Source organism: Hyperolius riggenbachi, chromosome 4, assembly GCF_040937935.1.
Source record: "Hyperolius riggenbachi isolate aHypRig1 chromosome 4, aHypRig1.pri, whole genome shotgun sequence".
Lineage (NCBI taxonomy): Eukaryota > Metazoa > Chordata > Amphibia > Anura > Hyperoliidae > Hyperolius > Hyperolius riggenbachi.
Window position 1 is genome coordinate 352,581,394 of NC_090649.1, and position 23,056 is coordinate 352,604,449.

General features: G+C 43.6%; 1 protein-coding gene across 1 annotated transcript in view; it reads left to right on the top strand.

Moving 5' to 3' along the window:
- The window catches only part of LOC137504020 (protein ELYS-like), an 831,023-nt gene that overhangs the window by 632,819 nt on the left and 175,148 nt on the right, over positions 1-23,056 (top strand). The window contains exons 12-13 of the mRNA XM_068231910.1: positions 17,850-18,047; positions 18,162-18,516. Of these exons, the coding sequence (XP_068088011.1) occupies positions 17,850-18,047; positions 18,162-18,516 (553 nt within the window). The remainder of the gene's footprint in view (positions 1-17,849; positions 18,048-18,161; positions 18,517-23,056) is intronic.

Genomic DNA, 23,056 nt, shown 5'->3' on the forward strand with positions numbered 1-23,056 from the left:
CTCTTGAGCATAACATTTGTATACACATTCCAATTTTCAATGTTGTAACAGCATTATAGTAAGGTCTATGATGGGGATGGGGAGGGGGGGAAGAGAGGGGGGGGGGGGAGTGGGGGGGGGGGTGCTCTTGCTGTAGTGTCAACGAGCAAGTCTTACATCTAGTTATTATAGATTTAAGTTAGCCGGTTAGCTTGGTAAAGCGATCTTGCGTTTACTACAATTCTGCTAATATAGCAGGAGGTCCTACAGAAGTGCATCTAATAGTCCTTGAGGTAGGATCCACATCAAAAAATTATATACCACATTGTGTCAGTAGATGTCACTGTTGTATAAGGTATGTACGGAGAGCATCTTGAATTGAAACTGTAATGAAAGTCTGTGGGCAATCTAAAGGGGAAAAAATATAGAGGCATATAAATATTGGCCAGTCCATTTGAATGAGAAAAAAGGAAAAAGAGAAGGGAGGAAAAAGGGCTTGAGTCTGTACAGCCTAGGCAGCAAGAGGCTTATTTCAAGGCGTGTTCAGGAGCGTTGTAGGTTTAGTGCAGTCATTCAGCGCTTGGGTTTTGCGGGGATCACTGGTATCGGGATACCCTGACCTTCCATCCATGTGGCTGCTTCAGCAGGGGTGGTGAAAAAGAGTGCTTTACCATTAAAGAGGATTTTCAACTTGGCTGGGAACAGCATGCTGTAGTTGATCTGTTAATTCCTGAGGCCTGTTTTAACCGCCTGGTATGTAGCTCGGAGCCTTTGTATTTCGGCAGAAAAGTCTTGGTATATGGAAATCCTGACACCATTGTATTCCAACTGAGGGCTCAATCTAGCTTTTCGGAGGATTTCAGCTTTGTCCCTGAAGTTTAGGAATTTCGCAATTATGGGTCTTGGGGGTTTCCCAGGTGTTGGAGTGCCGCCGGGGACCCTGTGAGCTCTTTCTATGGAGAATGTATGTGATAGGCCCAGGTCAGGAATAGCTGTTTTCAGCCAGTGTTCCAGAAAGTTCTCTGGGGCTGCCCCTTCTGTTTTTTCAGGGAAACCCACAAAGCGTAAGTTAGAACGCCTGGATCTGTTCTCCAGATCATCTAATTTCAGGATTGCATGGCTGAGGTTTTGAAGAGGTCAGATTGTGTTGTCTGAATGGGTTTCATGGCATCTTCTATGTCACTGATTCTCCTGTCTGATTCAGCAGCTCTTTCTCTAAGTTTCCTTAAATCATCCTTCACAAGAGACAAATCAGAGTGCACAGTGTCTAATTTGGCTGATACATTAAGCTGTAATGATTGTATTGCTTGTATTCCTGCTAACAGTTCAGCCCTGGTGGGTTCCCTCTCCCCATTATCAGAGTCCCCATCACTGGAGGCCTGTTCCCTCTTTTTCTTTCTGGTAGATTCCCCCTGATGTGATTTGGGGCTGGGGCATCTACTCACTGCTCGGCTGGTGGTCCGCTCTCGGCCCTCCTCATGCTCCATGTCTGTGTCTCCCTCTGCTGAGCTACAGGCATGTGTGGTCACGGGCTGGGAGACTGTGAGTGGTGCAGCGGCGCCGCCGCCATCTTGCCTGGTGCCATGCGCGTATCTGGCCAGCTTCTCGGCCGCGTCCTCAGCTTTAGAGCGGGCTGATTTGGGCAGGTCGGGTGCCGGTCTGGAGCCCTTGCTGTCCGCCATCGCTGGAGAGTGGTGTTGCGGGGATTGGGCTGGTGTGGAAGCCAGGATGCCGCAGGATTAGTGGTGAGCTGGAGGAGCCGCGGAGACACGCGTCTTCACTCCTGCATAGCCGGCCACACCCCCGGACACGCCGTGTTTACTTCCCTGCTGAGTACAATACTGAGGCCTTTCATCCTCGCACCACGCTCTGATCGGACATAAGCATGGGCTGCCTGCCTGGTTGATCGGCCCCGGGGAGCCCCTTGTTGCCTATGCCCTCCGGAGCTCTTGGTATTGCAATGTTTAAGCCGTTTGCTATTTTATTGTGCATATAACACAGCTTCTGCTGATGTGAGCTCTATTTCTGTCATGTTACTGGAATGTTGGGGTTATGGGATTAAATATTCTCATTGTTGGGGGAGAATACAGGGAGGGCTAGGGTGGGGGACTTCTGAGGGAGGGAAAATTGCTTTGGTGTGCATCGCATTGATTATGAATGAACTGCTATGGGGGTTGGTTTCCCAATCCCAATCTCTATATTATAAAGATGGCCACGGATACTAAATCTATCTCCATTATCACGTGAAACGTCAGAGGACTCAATAATAAGATCAAGCGCTCTCTTGTTCTCAATTATTTGAAGCAACAAAAAGTGCATATTTGTCTCCTACAGGAGACTCATCTGCAGGGAGGCCGTACACTTGCTGTTAAAAAGCCCTGGGTAGCAGCACACTATCACGCCACCTTTTCCTCTTACTCTAGAGGTGTCTGCGTGTTGGTCCATAAACAATTGCTATATGAATTCATATAACTGAAACTTGACCCCCATGGCAGATATGTGGTTTTACATGCAAAATTTAACTCTATTGAATATGTTGTGGTCAGTGTGTATCCCCCCCCCCCCCCTCCTGCGGAAGTTAAGTTCCTATATGACTTGGTATTATTCACAACCCAATTCCCATCTGCCCATTTAGTAATCGCCGGAGATTTGAATTTAACAATGGCGCCCTCTGAAAGAGCTCCGCCATCCCTGAGACATTCGCCTGAATTACGCACGTGGGCCGAGGCCTTTGACCTCACCGATGTCTGGAGATGGAAGTACCCGGACACGCAGGGTTTTACCTGCCAATCCTCAACATACCACTCCATGTCCAGACTAGACCATTTTTTTGTCTCTCGGGAGACCCTCTCGTTGGTGTTAGCGATTGACCGCCTCCCATGGGCCATATCAGACCACGCACCCCTTAAACTAACGCTGTCCACGGGAGGAGTTAAGTCTCTGACTTTTTGGAGGCTCTCTGCGTATTGGCTAAAGGATGCAGATGTTCAGGGGGAAAAACACTACTGGAATACTGGAGTACCAATACGGGGTCCTGTTCTGCTGATGTGGTGTGGGACGCTTCTAAAGCCTACATAAGGGGTGCCTTTAGATCCACCATTAAAAAAGTGAGGGATACACGCAAACTGTCCTTAGTTCAAGCAGAAGACCTTGCTAGAATTAAAGAAGTGGAATTTTGCTCCACTCATTCTTCCGATGCGTTCCGGAAATTGAGCAGGGAGAGAAATGTGGTTCCCTACTGGCCTGGCTTGCCAAGGACCACACTAATAAAGCCAGTGTACCCTTTATCCTTGATGCGACAGGCACTCTTCACACCTCACCACCTGACATTAACCGTGTTTTCAGAGACTACTATCAGGACCTCTACTCTTCTAAGGTAGCTTATACGTCGGATTCTCTTCAGGAGTATCTTGGGGGGATCTCCTTGCCACGACTGGAAGCGGAACAGGCCGAGCTCCTAGATACTGACATAACTGCGGATGAAGTTGAATTGGCCATTGCCAGTATGCAGTCGGGAAAGACGCCGGGTCTGGATGGCATCCCAGTAGAATACTATAAATTATATAGAGAGGATCTTAGCTCTCAACTGGCTGATCTCTTTAACTACATGCAGACCCGCCGCCTCATCCCAGACTCCATGAGAACTGCTCTTATTGTGGTGATCCCTAAGAAAGACAGAGACCCCGGGTACTGCGCCTCCTATCGACCAATCTCCCTACTGAATGTAGATATTAAAATTCTCACCAAAATATTAGCTAGGAGACTGGCCCGGGTGGTTGAGGTTCTTATCCATCCTGATCAGACAGGGTTCATGCCGAACAGAGGTACGGACATCAATCTGAGGCGTCTATACGCCAATCTGCTGGTTTCTCATGACAATGTTGGCACAAGAGCCATTGCTACGCTTGACGCTGAAAAAGCGTTCGATTCGGTTGAATGGCCGTACCTCTGGGAGGTGCTACGTCTGTTTGGGCTGGGTGACAAGTTCATCTCCTGGGTTAAGCTCATGTATTTATCCCCTCTGGCCAGGATCAGAACCAATGACGAAATTTCAGATCCATTTCCACTCTCCCCTCTACTTTTCGCATTAGCAATCGAGCCGGCGGCTGCTTTGCTTCGCACAGCACCCGAGTTTGTTGGGCTCTCGGTGGGGAGATTGGTCGAGAAGGTGGCGCTCTATGCAGACGATATGCTGTTATTCCTGGGTGACACGGGACCCTCACTCACAGCAGCACTCCGCATTCTAGATCAGTTTGGTGGCTACTCAGGTATCCGCATAAACTGGGATAAATCCCTACTCTACCCAATTGATAGTGCAGGTTCACTCTTACTTCCACATACCCAACTGAAATGGGTCTCAAGCTTCAAGTACTTGGGAATTCTGATTGATAAAGATATTAGCCAATATACTTCTATGAACCTTCAACCTGTTATTGACCACTTTTCTCGTAAAGCTACCTCATGGAAGTCCTTTCCGCTTTCAGTCGTGGGGCGGGTGAATTTCTTCAAGATGTTCCCCATTGATAGTGGTGGGCTTGCTCTTCCCAATCTACAAAGGTATTTCTTAGCCTCGGTTCTCGTGACCACAAGATGGTGGTTCAGTCAGGACGAACGTAACACTGCAGCATTATTGGAAGCGGCAATTGTCGGTTCTCAAGAATCTCTTACCAACCTTCCCTTTAGGGGAATCAACAAATTCTCCACTATTACAGCCCCAATGAAAACCACTGTCAGGGCATGGGAGAACAGCAGATCTGGCCTGCGGAAGCCGTGCACCCTCTCCCCCTTCACACCACTCTGGGGCAACCCTAAGCTGGCAAACTTTATCTCCATTCCAGACGTGCAACTATGGGCCTCTAAGGGTATCAAACAGGTGGTCCATTTGGCTCCAGCTGGAACGTTGCTAATTTTCCCACAATTGAAAGCTAAATATCACCTGCCGAACAGAATGCTCTTTCGGTACCTTCAGGTCCGACATGCATGGCAGACACAGTTCCCAGGCTCCTGGACATGGGAATCTGACTCAATAGAGAGTATCCTCCTGCGGGAACACCTGGACAGACCCCTTTCTGAGGTCTATGCCAGACTGAACCCGCTATCCACCCCTAGACTCGACAAAGCCATAATTAGGTGGGAGGCTGACGTGGGTTCCCTGTCCGATCCAGAATGGGGGGATTTCCTTAGCTGCATGGATGGGGTCTCGATCTCTGCCGTAGATACATTTTTGCATCTTAAACTAATTTACAGAACTTATCGCACCCCACTTCAGTTACGAGCCATTTATGCAGATAGATCGGAACTCTGCCCCAAATGTAAAAGGGAACCTGGATCCTTCTTTCATATGACCTGGTCTTGTGACGTGATTCATGATTACTGGACACAGGTGGCCGCCCTGCTGACCGAGGTTCTGGGAGAGAGGATTGTGGTGGACCCCAGGAGCCTACTCTTAGGGCTCGTTCCCACTGTTGCGACGCGATTTCGCCGGCATTCCGACGCTTGTAAAAACGCATGCGGATGCGTTTCCACATGCGTTTTTACCCGCGATTTCGCGTGCGATTTCGCATGGCAGGGTGCCATGCGAAATTAACCATGACACTGCCAGGGCAAAATAAAATTAAAAAAGGTGCGAAATCGCACGCGAAATCGCGGGTAAAAACGCATGTACCAAACGCATGCGTTTTTACTATTAAATACATTAGCGGCGATTCGCACGGATTCCCGACGCAGGCGAAATCGTTGGCTCTTTTGTGCGTTTTTTTACCGCTGAAAAAAACGCACCTCAACAACGCTACAGTGGAAACAGACCCATCCACTTGCATTACATGTGCGGATCTGCATGCGTTGGACGCATGCAGATTCGCGATAGTGGGAACGAGCCCTTAGGCTTGTATACTGATGCTACCCTATCCACACACTACATCACTCTATTCAATATTCTGTGTATGTATGCTAGGAAGGAAGTTTTCCATAAATGGTTCTCTGACGATCCTCCCTCTAAGGCTTTATGGATTAAGAAAATCAATAGGGCAATGACATGGTATAAATTAACATATCTAAATAGAAATTGCCCCCAGAAATTTGATTTGATTTGGCTACCCTGGTCGGACTATATTACCTCTCATGATGTTCTCAGTGATGCCTAAGGTTTTAAAGAATAGTCATATCCTGAACTTTCCCTCTGTTTTCTAATATGCTGCTATTAATTTAGGATTGTGTCCCTCTAAAGTGTATTTAATGCTGACGGCCTTTACCTGCACACTTTTATCGCTGGAATGTCCAACCGGCCCATGGGTTCTACCTTGATATTTAAGATATGATCCTTGCGATGCTCACCTGGGAAGGGGGTGGGGGGGAGGGAGTTGGGATAGGGTGGGATGGGTAATGTATGTTATGTTTGTATGTTAACAAAACTCAATAAAATACGTCTATTAAAAAAGAATTCAAGCATATCATACTTAAATTCTAACATACTGTAGACCTGAGGAAGCGGGCAGGTCCTGAAAAAGTGTCGACTTTTCCTGACTCCAATAAATGTATTCTCTTTAAACCTCCTACCTGAGTTTCATTACCCACATTTACTCATTGCATTCTACATTGAGGTGCCTCCTCCCATTTTGTGTACAGTTTCCCCCCCCCCCCCCCCCAGGTGTTTCCCCTTAGAAAATTATCCAGCGGTCCCTTTTCTGAAGTGCGTCCCAACCTATCCTGAAGAGGTTACACAATCCATGTGGAGATGGAATTCTCAATGTGTCTAATACTGTGGTTGCCCAATAGTAACCCAAGTTTGTAAGTAGTTTTTGCCTCACACATTATTTCATTGCCTGGAAATACTACACTATCTGGCATGCCTGTTGTTTTCTGTTGCCTTTTTACTCTACGGGTTTTTGAGATTGGTCATAACTGCAGTACTTCATCTTATTTTGGTTAGAACTTTTACATCAACTCAATCAGCTCTAGTCACTATGCTCATTAGTTATCAATCTGAGAAAAATAAACCATTTCGGTTTTGGCCTATTTTACTTCTTAATATAGATACAGCATTGCCGGGAAAGATTTATCTTCTATCACATGAATACCTTAAGTGAAATTATTCACAAAGATCAAGTAGGGTTTACTCCTGGAAGAAAAGCAAGTGACACTGTATTTAGAGCTATTTATACATTAGAATTGATGCAAAAAAAAAAAAAAATACCAGGTGCCTGTCAATAGATATTTATAAAGCATTTGATACATTGTCATGGAATTTTGCCTTACCTAATTTTTTTTAACATGAGCAAACACTCTTTATTTAAATCCACAAGCATTTACATAATATGTTGGTTTTACTTCAGCAACATTCCCCAAAGAGGCACACACTGAGTATGTCCATTATCACCTGTACAATTTGTTCTAGCTCTTGAGCCTTAGCTTGAGTGATATGTCAAAATACTGATATTTGATGATGATAAAAGGAATTTTAACCTAGGATTGAACAACATCCCAATCAGTAGCCAATACCCCCTTTCCAACGTGAAATGTTTACATTATTTTGAATAGATTATCAGGGACATCTGTATGGCTAATATTATGGTGAAACCCCTCCCACAGTGTGAACCTTGTTGCATTGTGGGAAATAACAGCTTTTTCTAACTGCCAAGCAAGCAGGATTTCCCTGTGATACCTTCCATATATATTTTTTTTTAACTCTTTTATTAAACAAAAATAAAAGAACATATACAGTAACAGAACAGTATAGGATTCTATTTCAAGTCATAACATATTATCCAACCGCCATGATGGATTCTTCAATAGCGTAAACATTGTCCTTTATATGGAGCAACTGTATAACAATCCCATTGTCCTGGTTGGTTACAGAAAGAGATCATTAAATTGGGCTAGCCTGAGTTTAAGCCAAAGAAAAAACATATATAATAATCAGAATAATTGTAAATTATGATCCATGTCTAGCCCTGACTTCAAATCGCCTAATCAAACCGATTACACAAAAAGACAAAGAAAGACAAAGACAAACACTTATATAGCGCTTTTCTCCTGGCGGACTCAAAGCGCCAGAGCTGCAGCCACTAGGACGCGCTGTATAGGCAGTAGCAGTGTTAGGGAGACTTGCCTAAAGTCTCCTGCTGAATAGGTGCTGGCTTACTGAACAGGCAGAGCCGAGATTCGAACCCTGGTCTCCTGTGTCAGAGGCAGAGCCCTTAACCATTACACTATCCAGCCACAAAAAAATAAAAATAAAATGCACAATACAAAAGAATCACCTGTAAGAAGCTTCAATACCTTAAATAGTTACCTATTATACCCCAGGTAGTTATACAACATGAGATAAATTCCTATTAATGTTATTGATTGCCTCCATAGCGTTGGTTAAACATTTTTACCCCTAAAATGCTCATTCCCCTTTTTGTTCATAGTTCACATCCCAATAATCCCAAACCCATTTAAATGCTTCTTCCTTTTCATTAACCATAGCTGTCAAATGTTCCATAGCCCTAACCCAACGTAGTCTACGTATCACCTCTTCCAATCTGGGGACCAAACTCCTTTTCCAATGTGCTGCTAGCGAAATTCGTGCAGCCGTCAGAATATGATTAAACATATGAGTATGAACTTTCAGGCCCTCTTTTGGTTTCCCCAGTAAATAAATCCAGGGATCCAAAGATATATATTTGAAGATAACTTTCTGAATTAATATCTGAATAGATTTCCAGAACCTCTGAGCTAGAGAGCAAAACCAGAAAATGTGTTCAATCGTACCCACCTCTCTACATTCTCTCCAACAAATATCTGAAGTACCTAAATAGATTTAGGAAGAGGATGATTTCCCAATAATTTGAGAGCACAAGATCTTAAACTGTAAGTACTCATAAAATCTCCCCTGTAAGTCAGGGTATTTTGCCTGTAATTGTGCGAAAGTAAGCATCTTAGTAGAGGAGGTGTCAAAAAAATCAGAAAGAAGTGTTGGTCCAGACGTCAAAGGACAACCCCTGCATGGATTGCCCCTTACCCGAATCAACCCAAAAAGAGTCTTAGATAGTTGAAATATGAGGTGAGCTCTATGCCAAAGGTTCCATGTAAATTTGATTGCAATTAGCATTGGGACAACGTCCTCTGGTAATTTCGAAATACCTGGTAGGGAACCTATTGCATAGGGAGAAACTGCTTCCTCTTCTAATTCCGCCCACTTAGTCCTAAGAGGGAGAGATAACCACTCTGTTAATTGACGAAGATGAGTTGCAAGATAATATAACTTAAATTGTGGTACTGAGAGACCTCCTCTTGTTCTATCAGATTCCAATACTCTATAAAAGACCCTGGGTTTCCCCCTAGCCCATATGAATCTTAATATATCTTTTTGGAGTTTATGTAAAACTGCATAGGGGATTGGTACTGGGAGAGTCTCGCAAAGATAGAAAAATCTTGGCAATATATTCATTTTGACGGAATAAATCCGTCCTGTCCACGAAATATGATAGGCATTCCATTTATCTAAATCCTTCTTTATTTGCTTGAAAAGAGGAACAAAGTTCAAATCATATAAATACCCATAAGAGCTACACAAATGTACCCCCAGATATTTAATACCGTCGGTCTTCCATTTAAAGCGAAAGTTGTCCTTCAGCGTCTGTAGTTCCCCCTGAGGTATATTTAATGAGAGGGCTTCAGTTTTATCTTGGTTGATCTTAAATCCGGAGATACATTCAAACTCTTTTACCAATGAGAGCAGGTTGGGGAGGGTGGTGAGTGGAGAGGAGAGCGTCAATAAGACATCATCTGCGAAGAGGGATCATTTATATTCCCTCCTGCCGATGATCACTCCTGAGATATCAGGGGAGTTTCTAACAGCTATAGCCAGGTTCGATGCATTACGCGAACAGCAGGGGCGAAAGGGGACACCCCTCGTTCCGTTAGTCAGAGAGAACATTGATGATTCTGTAAGAGGAACACAAACCTTAGCTTGTAGCTCACGAGGACCTTTAATGGCATTGAGAATGAGGCCTGAGAAGCCAAAATGCTGTAACACCTCAAAGAGATATGTCCACGGAATTCTATCAAAGGCCTTCTCTGCATCTAAACTAAGAAGCAGAGAAGGCCGTCTCGAAGTCCCGACCCAATCTATAATATCTATCGCTCGGCGTGTGTTGTCTCCCGTCTGGCGTTTAGTGAGAAAGCCCACTTGATCCCCATCAATAATATTTGGTAAAATCAGATTTAATCTATTCGCTAAAATTTTAGTGTATATCTTCAAATCAGAGACTATAAGAGAGATGGGTCTGTAACTACGGACATCCTGAGGATCTTTATCCTCCATATTTTTTATATATATATATATATATATATATATATATATTAATTAAATGCATATATACAGTATATGTATACAGCATCATGCCAGCAGCAGCGCTGGCAAAATAAATGTTTTAGCTTGCACACACAGAACCCAGGCTAATTAACTCTTATCAGTTCCTGGGAAAGGCATCCTGTCTCTCCAGCACCCCCTGCTGTCTGCTAATGAATTGAATTTGGCGAAACTCTGGATAGTGTACTGGTTAAGGGCTCTGCCTTTGACACAGGAGACCAGGGTTTGAATCTCCGCTTTCTGTTCAGTAATCCAGCACCTATTCAGTAAGGAGTCTTGCTAGCAGGGGCGTGACTGGAAATCACTGGGCCCCCCTGCAAAACTTTGGATGGGGCCCCCTCCTGCCAAACTGCTCCCAGCCTCAGCTTATTACACTCGTTTTGTCTATCTCTGATGGAGCAGAACTAGCTCTGCAGACTTCTCCAGCATCAGTACAGTGCACAGCACTTAGGGAGGGGTAGAGACGTTGGGTGCTGGGCATTGTACACAAGAGCCTGCTGCACACTGAAGAGGGACTGTCTACAAATCTTTGTCTGCAAAACTTTGTATGATTTCTTATCAGTGGCTGAGCAGATGCAGTCCTAAGACTTGTGCAGAGAGCAGAAAGCTTTTTCTCTCCTTGCCCGTAGTTGTCAGTCTCTCAGGATGGGGCCCCCTGTGGCTTCTGGGCCCCCCTGCGGCTGCATCCCTTGCAGAGTCTATTGTTACGCCCCTGCTTGCTAGACTCTGCTACTGCCTAGAGAGCACACCCTAGTGGCTGCAGATCAAGCGCTTTGAGTCCACCAGGAAACAAATGTTATTTGTCTTGTCTAAAATGAACTTTACTCCAGCCTTACTGTCTGTCCATTTCACACTACTAAACTCCTCTGCCAGAGTTCAAAGGAGAGGAACTGATTGGCATATCTGCTTCTCTGCGCACACACCTGTTTTACAAGAGGCAGTAACTCCTGAGTGACTTAAAAATTAGACTTTATCCATATGTAATGTTTTTTTTACGTTGATACAAACAAACAAATCAAATCATTTTTGACAAGTTGTTAAAACAGGTCTGACCGAGTGGGAAATTCCTAGGCAGTTCTCACACAACGCTGCTGAGCAATAAAAGTTTGCAGCTATAAGTTAACTGTTACATAATCCTGTTTCATATGTGTGAATTCATAACCCCTTATTAAAGAGTCTGAAGCATTTTACATTACCTCTTTTTTTTCAGCAGCTACAGTAGCTTCAGCATTAAAATCCAAACTGATCCGCCGCATCAGCAGAACTAGGTCTTAAAGCGGAACTGTAAAGTGTTTTTAAACACATTTTTTCACTTACCTGGGGCTTCCCCAAGCCCCAAGCAGCCGTCCTGTCCCGCGCCGGTCCTGCCCGAGCCTCCGTTCTCCCGCCACCATGTCGTCAACTTCTAAGTTGATGCCAGCGCAGCGCTGCCAAATGTATTTTTTCATCGCGTTCCCCTCTGCAATAGCAAGAAAGAAAAGGAAGAACGAAGAAAGGATACACGTGTCCAGAGCCAAGTAGTGGCCTGGTGGCGAAACCGAAAGTAGCTGGCGGCGGGAGAACGGCGGCTTGGGCAAGACCGGAACGGAACAGGACGGCTGCTGGGAGCTTGGGGAAGCCCCAGGTAAGTGAAACAGTTCCGCTTTAAGCCCCCAGAAATCCCAGAGCAAAATTCTGCAATCGCTGAATTTTAGTTCCTGGAAGAGGCAATGTATATATTTACTGGATATATACATATATATATATATATATATATATATATATATATATATATATATATATATATATATATATATATATTGAGTCAATGTATATTTTTTGCATATAGTTTTATAATAAAACTATTTGTTCCAGTTTTGCCCTTGTTACCTAATTATTCTGACACACTACCACATTGTCTTACTTAAATAAATTGTTAGGTAGGTTTGCTAATAACTGATTCATCCTTCCTTTTAGAAATAGCTATCCTATCCGATGTCTCTAACTCTGGAGAGCGGTGGCGGCAAATTAATTTTCAGCATTAAATCAATTATTTTACTTTACCAATTGTACATACAATCGAGATTGTATAATGTATGGGCACACCAACCAATCTTAAACGTTTACGCTGCTCATAGTGTACTTGCCTCCAGAAGTCTCTAGTGGATGAGACCTGAATGGCAACTGTGGCACAGTAAGATGATATTGGCTGTTATTTGTCCCAAGCTCTGCATAGAACTAAACAAAGATTCTGCAGATTACCTGGGAAGACTACAGATATTGCTTCCTGTGTGAAATGTCTGTATGTAAATCATGTGAGGAAAGCTTTTACAATGGGAAAACACAAACTAAATAATTAATAAAGGAATATTGTAAAAAACAAAAACAAAAAAAAAAACAAAACTCAATTTAATGAATTACGTTTATTATCTCTATAGTTTCTCTTTAAAGGGATATAATTAGCTACTGTTCTCCATAAAATCAACTTAAAAAATGTATTTGCTGTTTATTGCTTGCTATTTATTAGAGACCCTCATACTACAGTATCTAATTTGACTACTCTGCTTGATCAGTTTACTAATATTTCTGGTTTTAAACATAAACAAGCGTAAAGCAGATTGCATGAACTGGACCTTCACACTACCCATTGGACCTTCATTCTTGATTCTCTTTGAAAGTAAAGTACGCCTTTTCCTGGACTACCTCATATATTGAATATTTGGGGATTAAATTGACTCCTCATTATTCCTTGTAATTTAAAGAGACTCTGTAACAAAAGTTCCCCTGGGGAGTACTCTTGGGAAGGGGAAGCCTCAGGGTCTCAATGAGGCTTCCCCCTCCCCTGTAGCTACAGGCAATCCAGCGCTGGCTCCCCCAAAGCGTCCCGCAATCCTGGCTCGACAAGCCTGGCAAGGCTCGATATATTTACCTTCCCTGGCTCCAGCGAGGGTGCTGTTGTGGCTCTCAGCACGGAGATAGGCAGAAATAGCCTAGCTCTGTCGGGTCCACTCTACTACGCAGGCGCAGGAGACTTGTGCCTGCACAGTAGAGTGGACCGACAGTGATCGGCTATTTCCGCCTATCTCCGAGCGGAGAGGTGATACTGCGCCTGCACTGGAGCCGGGAAGGTAATTATTTACATCCCTGCTTTTCGGAGTGGCACAGCAAGACCGCCGTGGGACACAGGAGGACGGGGAAAGCTTTGATGGGATCCGGAGGCTTTCCCCACCCGAGGTGAGTACCCCCCAGGGGAACTTTTTTTAGTTACAGGTTTCCTTTAAAGGACAACCGATGTGAAAATAAACTGTAGAGACAATGAAACAGTAAAAACTTAAAAACGAGATTTAAATATAAAAAAAAAATTGTGAGACATCTAAAAAAGTTATTTTTAGAAGGAGGATAGATAATTATTTTTATCATCAGTTTATTTTCACATTGGTTGTCCTTTAAAGGAAACCTGTAACTAAAAAAAGTTCCCCTGGGGGGTACTCACCTCGGGTGGGGAAAGCCTTCGGATCCCATCAAAGCTTTCCCCGTCCTCCTGTGTCCCACGGCGGTCTTGCTGTGCCACTCCGAAAAGCAGGGATGTAAATAATTCTATCTGGGTCGGGACTGGGACTATAGCAAACCCCTCACTGATAAGTAATTACAGCCATACAATACTTCCCTGTCAGTAAATGGCTTCCTGGAGCAGGAAAGAGATAAAAAGGATCAATAATTCATAGATTTGAACTCTTGTCATTGACACCTTCACTGAAGCATGCTAGAGTTCAAATCTATGAATTATTGATCCTTGCTATAGTCCCAGTCCCGACCCAGATAGAAACTGTCACTGATATTTAACTTTTTCAGGCAGAGAAAGAAAAAAAGGAACACAGCCTAGTTATTTGTGTGCTTGGCACTATACATACATGTCTATCTAATCATGTCACATGTCACCTTGGTTGTCCTTTAAGCATAATTATTCTCTGAATGCTGAGGTTACTCTTCTTTTGAGTTGGTCAAAACTTAAATCAAAAGGACATAGCTTCCAAAGATTTTATATTTATTTAGGCTCCTCCCAGTGGAAGTCCCATTATATTTTCTTAGAATTATTATTATTGATTTTTAAAGCTCCAACATTTGGTGGTGCTGTACAAAGTTAGAAACAAACATTGGGTACAAAATAATATAGACAATGGTATACACCAATATACAAAATACAGAGTTGGTACAAAATACAGAATAGGTAATTACAGTGACAAAATTAATATGAATAAATATGTAACAAATTCCAAGACACAAATGGATGAGAGAGCCCTGCCCTTGCAAGCTTACAATCTAAAGAAATGCTCCAATCCAGTTTTTTTTTACTTTTATTTGGGACACACCTCACCCGGGAGTAGCTAAACCTTCTTTGTTTTTGCATACGAGTTTGGGTGGGTTAGCTATCCCAAATGTAATCTCATAATACAGCAGCTCCTTGAATTTCAGCTTACAAGGGGAAGAACATATTGAAATGGTAGTTTCTTAAAATGCCAAATCTTTTATTTCACCTAGCATGACTGGGTCCTGCCCGTAATTTGATTCGGCACATACATAGCTCAAGTAAAAGATACAGCATACATTACAATATACAGCGGTGTAAGCGGGAACAGTTCTGAGGCAGTGAGGCAGTGACTAAATGGACAAGGAGTGGGCATGGAGGGAATTCAAGAGGTTGACAGCCTGGTGGGGGGGAAGGTCCCTTGTTTTGCTGTCCTAATGGAGATGGCTGGAAACCTCTGGCCTGAGGGGAGCAGACTAAAGAAGCAGTGGCCTGCTTGAGCTGGATCTTGGCAATCCTCAATGCTATAGAGTGCAGTCTGGAGTTGTAGAGGAGGTCAAGTGTTGGGAGGGGTCTCCCAATGATATTATCCGTTGATCTGATGTAACTCTATAGCAGGGGTAGGGAACCTTGGCTCTCCAGCTGTTAAGGAACTACTAGTCCCACAATGCATTGCAGGAGTCTGACAGCCACAGTCATAATTAATAAAAGCAAATGCATGCTGGGATTTGTAGTTTTATCACAGCTGGAGAGCCAAGGTTCCCTACCCCTGCTCTATAGTTTACTTCCGCTGGCAGAGCATCCGGTGTTCCAGACTAGTATGGAAGCGCAGAGGGCAGATTTAATGGTAGTGGAGTAGAAGCTAGTCAGAAGCTCCTGGGACATACCAAACTTCTTCAGTTAACGGACGAAGCCTAGACTTTGTAGGTCTGTACTCTGGGTGCAGGCGGTGTTGGCCTTCCAGCTCAGGTCAATTGCGATGGTTGCGCCCAGGAAGAAGACACAAGGTAGTATTTCCACTTTATGGTGGCCATACATGGTACATTTTCATCCAATCTTACCATTTCTGTGTAATAAATTAAGTGAATATACTGAAAGGATAATTTAGACAGTTCCCTTATACTACATAGAATTGGTAAGATTGGATGAAAAAATTGTACCATGTATGGCCACCATAAGGCCTCTTGCACACTGCAAGTAATTCCGATTCAGATTCCGCTTTTTAATCAGTTTTTACATCCGATTCAGATTCCGATTTGCAGTTTGCTCCCTGCACACTGCAAATCGGAATCTGAATCGTATGTAAAAACTGATTAAAAAGCGGAATCTGAATCGGAATCACTTGCGGTGTGCAAGAGGCCTTAGTGTTGTCAATGTTGATTGGAGGTGGGGCAAGCTTCCTGAAGTAAATGACCAACTCGACAGTTTTGGCTGTATTGTGGACCAGTCTGTTCTCCCTACACCAGTGGCTTATTCTGTCAGCGTGCTGACGGTAGGCCTGCTCAGGGCCGGGCCGAGGCATAGGCTGGAGAGGCTCCAGCCTCAGGGCGCAGTGTAGGAGGGGGCGCACAATTCATTCAGCTGTCATTCCTAATTGTGTATGAAGCAGAAAGAAATAAGAAAAGGCCATACATAGCAGTGACTGCAAGCCAGATAACTAGATATTAATGTGTTGAGGAGGTTGTGGGCCCTGTGGCCCTCTTAGTCTAATAGCAATCAGTGTGTGACAGCTGGGGTGGGAGGGATGGAGGGGCGCACTTTGGTGTCTCAGCCTTGGGTGCTGGAGGACCTTGTCCCAGCTCTGGGCCTGCTTGTCATTCTTGATAACAAGGCCGACAGTGGTGGTGTCATCAGCAAATTTCAGGACCTTGACAGTCTGCTGTGGATCTACAGTTATTCATATAATGAGAAAACATCATTGAAGACAGGAGTTATCCTTGTGGTGCACCCGTGTTTGTAGTCCTTGGTTGTGAGGAGATATCCCACAGCTTGACAACTTGGGGCCAGTTGGTGAGGAAGTCCGTGATCCATAGACATAGGGTGGGATTGACTTTAGGTGGATGTTCATACTGCTGCCACTTCACTTCTACAGCTTTGAACAAAACTCCCTAAACTTTAATGCAGTAGGAATTGGGTCAACTTGATGCTACAAGAGTCAAATTGTCACACTTTACCTATTAATATTCAGTAAGGAAATGTAAGCACTACCAACATATGTAATCATAATTCACCCATTAGTGCGGGAATGTAAACTACTGCCTTTCTCACACTTTCAGCGAACACACAGGTACACACGCACACTAATCATTTCTACTTTACTTATTTCCTCTCCCTATTCTATTTTCTCTGTTCTTTTTCTTCTCTTGTGTACCTGTCCTGGTGTCATTTTTTCTTTTCTTTTGTTCTCTGCACACATCTACAATGCACAGATCGGCTGGTTCCCCCCCACTATTTCAAAGCAGGAGCTAAGTAAGCAACCGTCCACAAGAAATCAGAGAGCACCCACACACAGAGATGTGATCTGAAACCCTTTTATCAAATCACACCACAATACAAGTAGCACAGAAACAACATGTTTTTTTTACCCTTTAAGACTTGATGATGACACAACAACCAGGTGCTGTCTTGTGATATTTAGACCCATAAATCCCTCACAAAAAAGTGGATAAAAATGTCAAACTTCAATTCATAAATGTAGAAACAAATGGTCTAAACCAGGGGTCTCAAACTCAATTTACCTGGGGGCCGCAGGAGGCAAAGTCAGGATGAGGCTGGGCCGCATAAGGAATTTCACAATCGCGGCGCATCGCCACCTCTGCCCGACCCTCTCACTCTTCCTTCACAGAGAGGGGCGGGGAGAGGCGGCGATCCGTGCGGCGATTGAGGTCAGGAGGGGCAGAGCTGAAGCTGAAAGCTCTGCCCTTTCCAGGAAATGTCAGCGGATTGCCCCCTGGGTGATTTGAGGGCTCTGCAGCCCTCGTTTAGTGGCAGGGATGCGGCGGATTACTTGGGAGCACTGAAGCGAACTATAAGGAAGCTTTTGCCTGCGAGGGTCAGAAAATATTGTATTGAGGGCCACAAATGGCCCGCGGGCCACGAGTTTGAGACCCCTGGTCTAAACATTATGCACTATTTTTAAATACAACTTATAGGATATAACCGGTTTTTACTTTTGCTATTCATAATTATACATCTTGGTTTTATTACTGGACTTTTTTTCCCCCACAGAGAGCAAAAGCCTTGACTTCAAATACTATTTCTTCCATTTTTGTGGCGGATATGCCACAATCTATTTTGAGATCCAGTGCCCGTACTTCCCCCCTGGCTTCCCCTTCTATTTCACCTGGGAGATCAGATACACCTCCATTACAAGCTAGAGAATCGAAAATGTCTATGGACGAGATTACTACAAAATCTACTAAAAGGGTAAGCATATTCTACTTTGTATTTCTTGCTGGTTAATGCATTTCACAAGCTTGCAAACATTTACTTCATATCTTCTTAGTTGTTTACTAAAAATTATTCCATTAACCACTGCAGATTTTAACACCTGACCACGGAATGCCAGGATCATCCCTTGTACAAAAATCTCAAGATTCCGCTTGGATGGAAAGGATAGTTTTGCTGACAAACCACTTGCCTGTCAGTAACATTGATGTGACTGCTATACAAGATGGGATTCTGATCGAAACCGAAGCTAGTAGAGAAGCAAGTAATGTATCTGGAAGATTAGATCAAACAACACTTTCATGTGAAGATGCTTCAAAACCTGAATATTTTGAGGGTGATACAACAGTAGAATCCTGGACTCTCCTTAATAAAGACACGCTGATTTCTGCAGTGGACAACATAATTGCAGCAGAGCCACAGCAGATCAAAGAAGATTTGGAGAGAGGTAATTTAGTTTTGCTTTTTGTGTATTATACACTTACTCGCGCACACACGTCATCCAGAAAGTAGTAACAGTTTACATTTCTCTGCCATGCAAGGTATTCTTCCTGTGTAATTTAATTTGTATCTGTCAAGTTAATCTCTTCTCTCCCTTCACCAATTGTCACATTGCTGCAGAATGCCAGGAACTGTTTAGCAGCATTAACCTGCCCTCCCCCATCAGTTCCTCCTACCTGGAAAGTAATAGCCATTTGCTATTATGTGACACAAAATGTATTTTTTGTATGTAAAGTAATATGCATCTGTCAGGTTAAAGGGGGTTGTAACATCCAAAAATAAAAAAAATTGCCTAAAAAAGTTAGTGCCCCAAGTATATATGTAAACCCATTTTTTCTAAAATAGGCCCCCATATGTCCCCTTTTTATTTTTACCTTGTCTGTGTGCCTTTTCTGAACTGTGACAAATCGTGCAGTGCCTACAGGGTTGTGGTACATTTTTTTTTTAGCTACAGTAACAAGCTTATCTTAAAATGCAAATAACAAGACTTCCAATTCCAGTGTCTGCATGATCAGGAGCAGCTAAGAGGGCTCCGCTCTACCGATCACCAAACTCAACAATACAGCAGCACAATAACCCATTCAATGGGCTCACCGGGTAGCACACAGGCTTCTGACCCCGGTGGGTACTGCATGGATCACTAGTTAAGGGAATGATCCAAAGTAAAAAAAAAAAAATTCTACTTACCCTGGGCTTCCTCCAGCCCCTAGCAGCCGATATGTCCTTTGTCGCAGCTTAGCTCCCAGCCGGTAGCCCGGGATCCCCTCCGATGGAGATGCCGACCTTCTGCACCTGCGTGAGCACACAGCTGCGCCGCTCATGATCGCACTCACGTGGTCCGGAGCATTCTTGCGCAGGCGCAGTACTTCTGCGCCTGCCCAGAACACTCCAAGCCACGTGATCGCGAGCAGCACGGCCTCGTGCAGACGCAGATGACAAGGTCAGCATCTCTAACGAATGGTGCACCGAAGCTGCGGTTAGGGATGTATCGGCTGCTAGGGGCTGCAGGAAGTTCCGGGTAAGTAGAATTTTTCTTTCCTTGGATCTTCTCTTCTAAGCGGTCAGCCAAGAGATGGCAGATCAGAGTGGCGATACTAGCAGCAAGATGGTGGGGAAAGAGCCCAAAGAACACCCGCTGCAGAGATTGGGAAACTGATAGAATGAAGGAGCAGCGCTCACAGGCTTTTCATAGCAAGGATTACCAAGTGATAGTGAGAGAAGTACAGTACCAAATGAGCAGCGCTCATAGCCTCTTTAAAGAAAGATTCAAGGATGACCTACTCCAGGCCGCCAGAACGGTTTAAGTCCACTTTCACCAATAGTAAACTTGTCCGGTCTCCTTGTCACTTATCCTTGTAGGAACCACCCCATAACATGTAAAAAATACAAAGAGACCAATAGTGTAACTCTATTATTACACAGTTTCAACCACCTTCATATACACTATAGTCGATTGACTGTGAAATTAAATTACCATTGCACCTCAGGTGAGCACCCCAACATACCCCCTCAAAGTCTGCACTCACCCAGCAATCCTTCAAGACTCTCCGGAGGCAAGATTGATAATTTTGGGGGATGAATTCACAGTAGACCAAACCAGTGTCAGCCACTCTACAAACTAAAAATGCACCGCATAGCGTAAAACCATTTAATAAAGGATTTACAAAATGTAAAAGTTCCGCTCACAAAAGGAGACTTTTGGAAAGCGCATTAGACTACAGTTGGGTCCCGGGTTACCACCCGCATGTCTGCTGCTTGAAATCCCTGTGTCTCCATCCTCCTTCTCTCCAGGCCAGTGGTGTCCGACGTAGCTCTGCCCTACGTGTTTCGTCAGAGGGTCTGACTCATCAGGGGCTGACGTCAGACGCAACGCCGGCCTTTCATATACTCAAAATACCACCCCTTCCTATTGCCTATTCATACATCACAATACGGCGAAGTCCGGCGTGTCTATCACGCGCCATGCGCCTCACCATACGGAAGTATTGCCATGGCGACTCCCCACTATGGGGCCCCCGATGCAACCATTTTGTCGCATAGTATGCCTCAGACTATTTACAAGCAATAGGTCACATACTACTCAAAGCATCAATGTTGCTAGGCAACTTATCACCCGTGGGGCTGTGAAGCAGCCTGTAAGCTGCACACACACATCACAGCAAAAATGGCCGCTTCGTTCTTTCTCCCCTCGCCTATCTAGTTAGTCACCATGGCAACTCCCAATCAAAACACACCAGAACTATAAAATTCCTGCAATATGCTAAAAACCGCAACTTCAAGCGGACAGCCATCAGAGTGGCCACTTACAATAAAAATCAATAAAGAAACATAAATATACAGAAAAATGTCCATCACAATTACTGACTATACTGTAAACTTACATTCGCCTGTATAAGATCAGATATCAATCATCAATATTTTGCCACATCATTTCATCAATCATTTTTAATAAAGCAATTCAGATCAGGGTCAACATTTAACCCAAATGGAAATAGTGTGTCTTGTTTCTTTTTTTACAAATTTCCCTCAACCCCTCCATACTGGTATAAGTTTTTCTACCCCACAAAATAGCATTTTAGTAGGATCACAGGAATGCCTTTGTTTAAAAGTACATAGATAGACTGTGTTGCTCAAAACCTTTTTTTAATGTTAGACACGTGCTCATCTATCCTTTCTTTAAAAAAAGGATAGGTGAGCACATCACCAGGCAAAGTTTTGTCCGTATATTTAGCTGAACTGTCTGTACTTTCCACCTCCCTCCTGCTTTCAAAAACCTGTGTGGTTCTTGCCTTTTTCATGATTGCTAACTCAGTAAAGGACCGGACTTTAAAGCATTGCTATCATATAAATACGGCACAACAGGGTCTGAACCCTCTATAACAGTGATTATAGATTGATGGTATACCTTGAAATGAATCAAAGCACTCAGTATATATTGTATAAAAAGAATGTATTTGCTTATCATGCAGCATATATACAAAATATGCGCTATGTATGAATAGATACTGTTGCGGTACTGTATGTGGTACCCAGTATATAACCGTATATAGGCGATTGTCTGGTTGGATTGGTCAACTCTCCCTACCTGTCTCCAAGCAGATTGGTCAGCTCTCCTTGCCTACCTGTTTATCAGAGCGGTATGGAAGAATAGATCACGCTGTGTCCATATAACACGTCTCTTTCATCCTTCTGGCCCACCATTGTATCCTATTTACCACCTCCTCTGCCTCTCAGATCTCGCACATGTACTGCTGTGCTGCTTCACTACAGTCCTCAGCAGCGAGATCTGAGAGTCGGTAACAGGATAGGGCGTATCACCCGGCATCAATGACACCCGGCATATAAGACGACCCCTGACTTTTCAGAAGATTTTCAAGGGTTAAAAAGTAGTCTTATATGCCAGAATATACAGTAATCATAACAGATTTTGTTTATAAATTCCTTAATTATCTTAACTATGGGAATTAATGTCATTTGAAATGTTTATACATACTGACATTTGATTATCAGGTCATTTTGACGTCTTTAATTAAAAATGGACATCACCAGCAATCTTGTCTGCTTATTTGCCCCAGACATTGAGATTTTCAAACATTAAACAATGTCATTCATGACGCATTTCTGATAATGTGTCCTTCTGCTAATTAGTTTGGAATGTGTCTGTCCTTTTCCAAAAATAAAATCAGTCATGTTGACCCAGTAAAAAGTCTGCAGCAATTAGATGCTTATTGAGGTACACAGGGCTTCTAATATACTCATCCTACCTAATAAATCCCCTGTGTCTCTGCGTCCCATGTCCCTGTGTGTGTGTGTGTGTGTGTGTGTGTGTGTGTGTGTGTTTTCGTACTGCACATGTGCAGGGATGCAGAGACAGTGAGGGGGAATGATGCGCGGCTTTCAAGGGAGGACGGGGCCTGGAGGGTCGGGCGGACGCATGCATGCTGACATGCAGCTGTGACAGACCTAGAGCTCGTTTTTAATCAGGCTTAGGTTGCCTAGTTTAAATATAAAGCTTATTATATAATTCTTCTTAAAACAATTAATCATATAAGATATAATTGCATGTTAAAACCTTATAATCTAAAATCAATCTCTATATATTGGCCTCAATTCTCTAAGCTTATCTCTTGTCTTTAATAAGGTTTCTAGAGTTGTTACCATGGTGATAAGGCATGTAGTACTCAGGAAACATTTTACCTCAGGGAAACCTAAAGTTAACTCTTCTGTCTTTAAGTTAACTCTCCAATCCTTAAAATAACTCCAGAGTTAAACACAGTAGAAAATTCACACCTCCACACCCGTGTGTCAGTCCAGGGCTCCTGGAACTGAATGCCGGTCCTGGTCTCTCACAGGTACACCACTCCTGTGTAGAGCAATGGCAGAGAAACACAAACAGAGACCACACTCAGAAGGCTTGTTCAATCACTGTATTGAAAAATCAGAGCAACAGAGGCACACAGAGTTAAACACAGGCTGTTAATTAACTG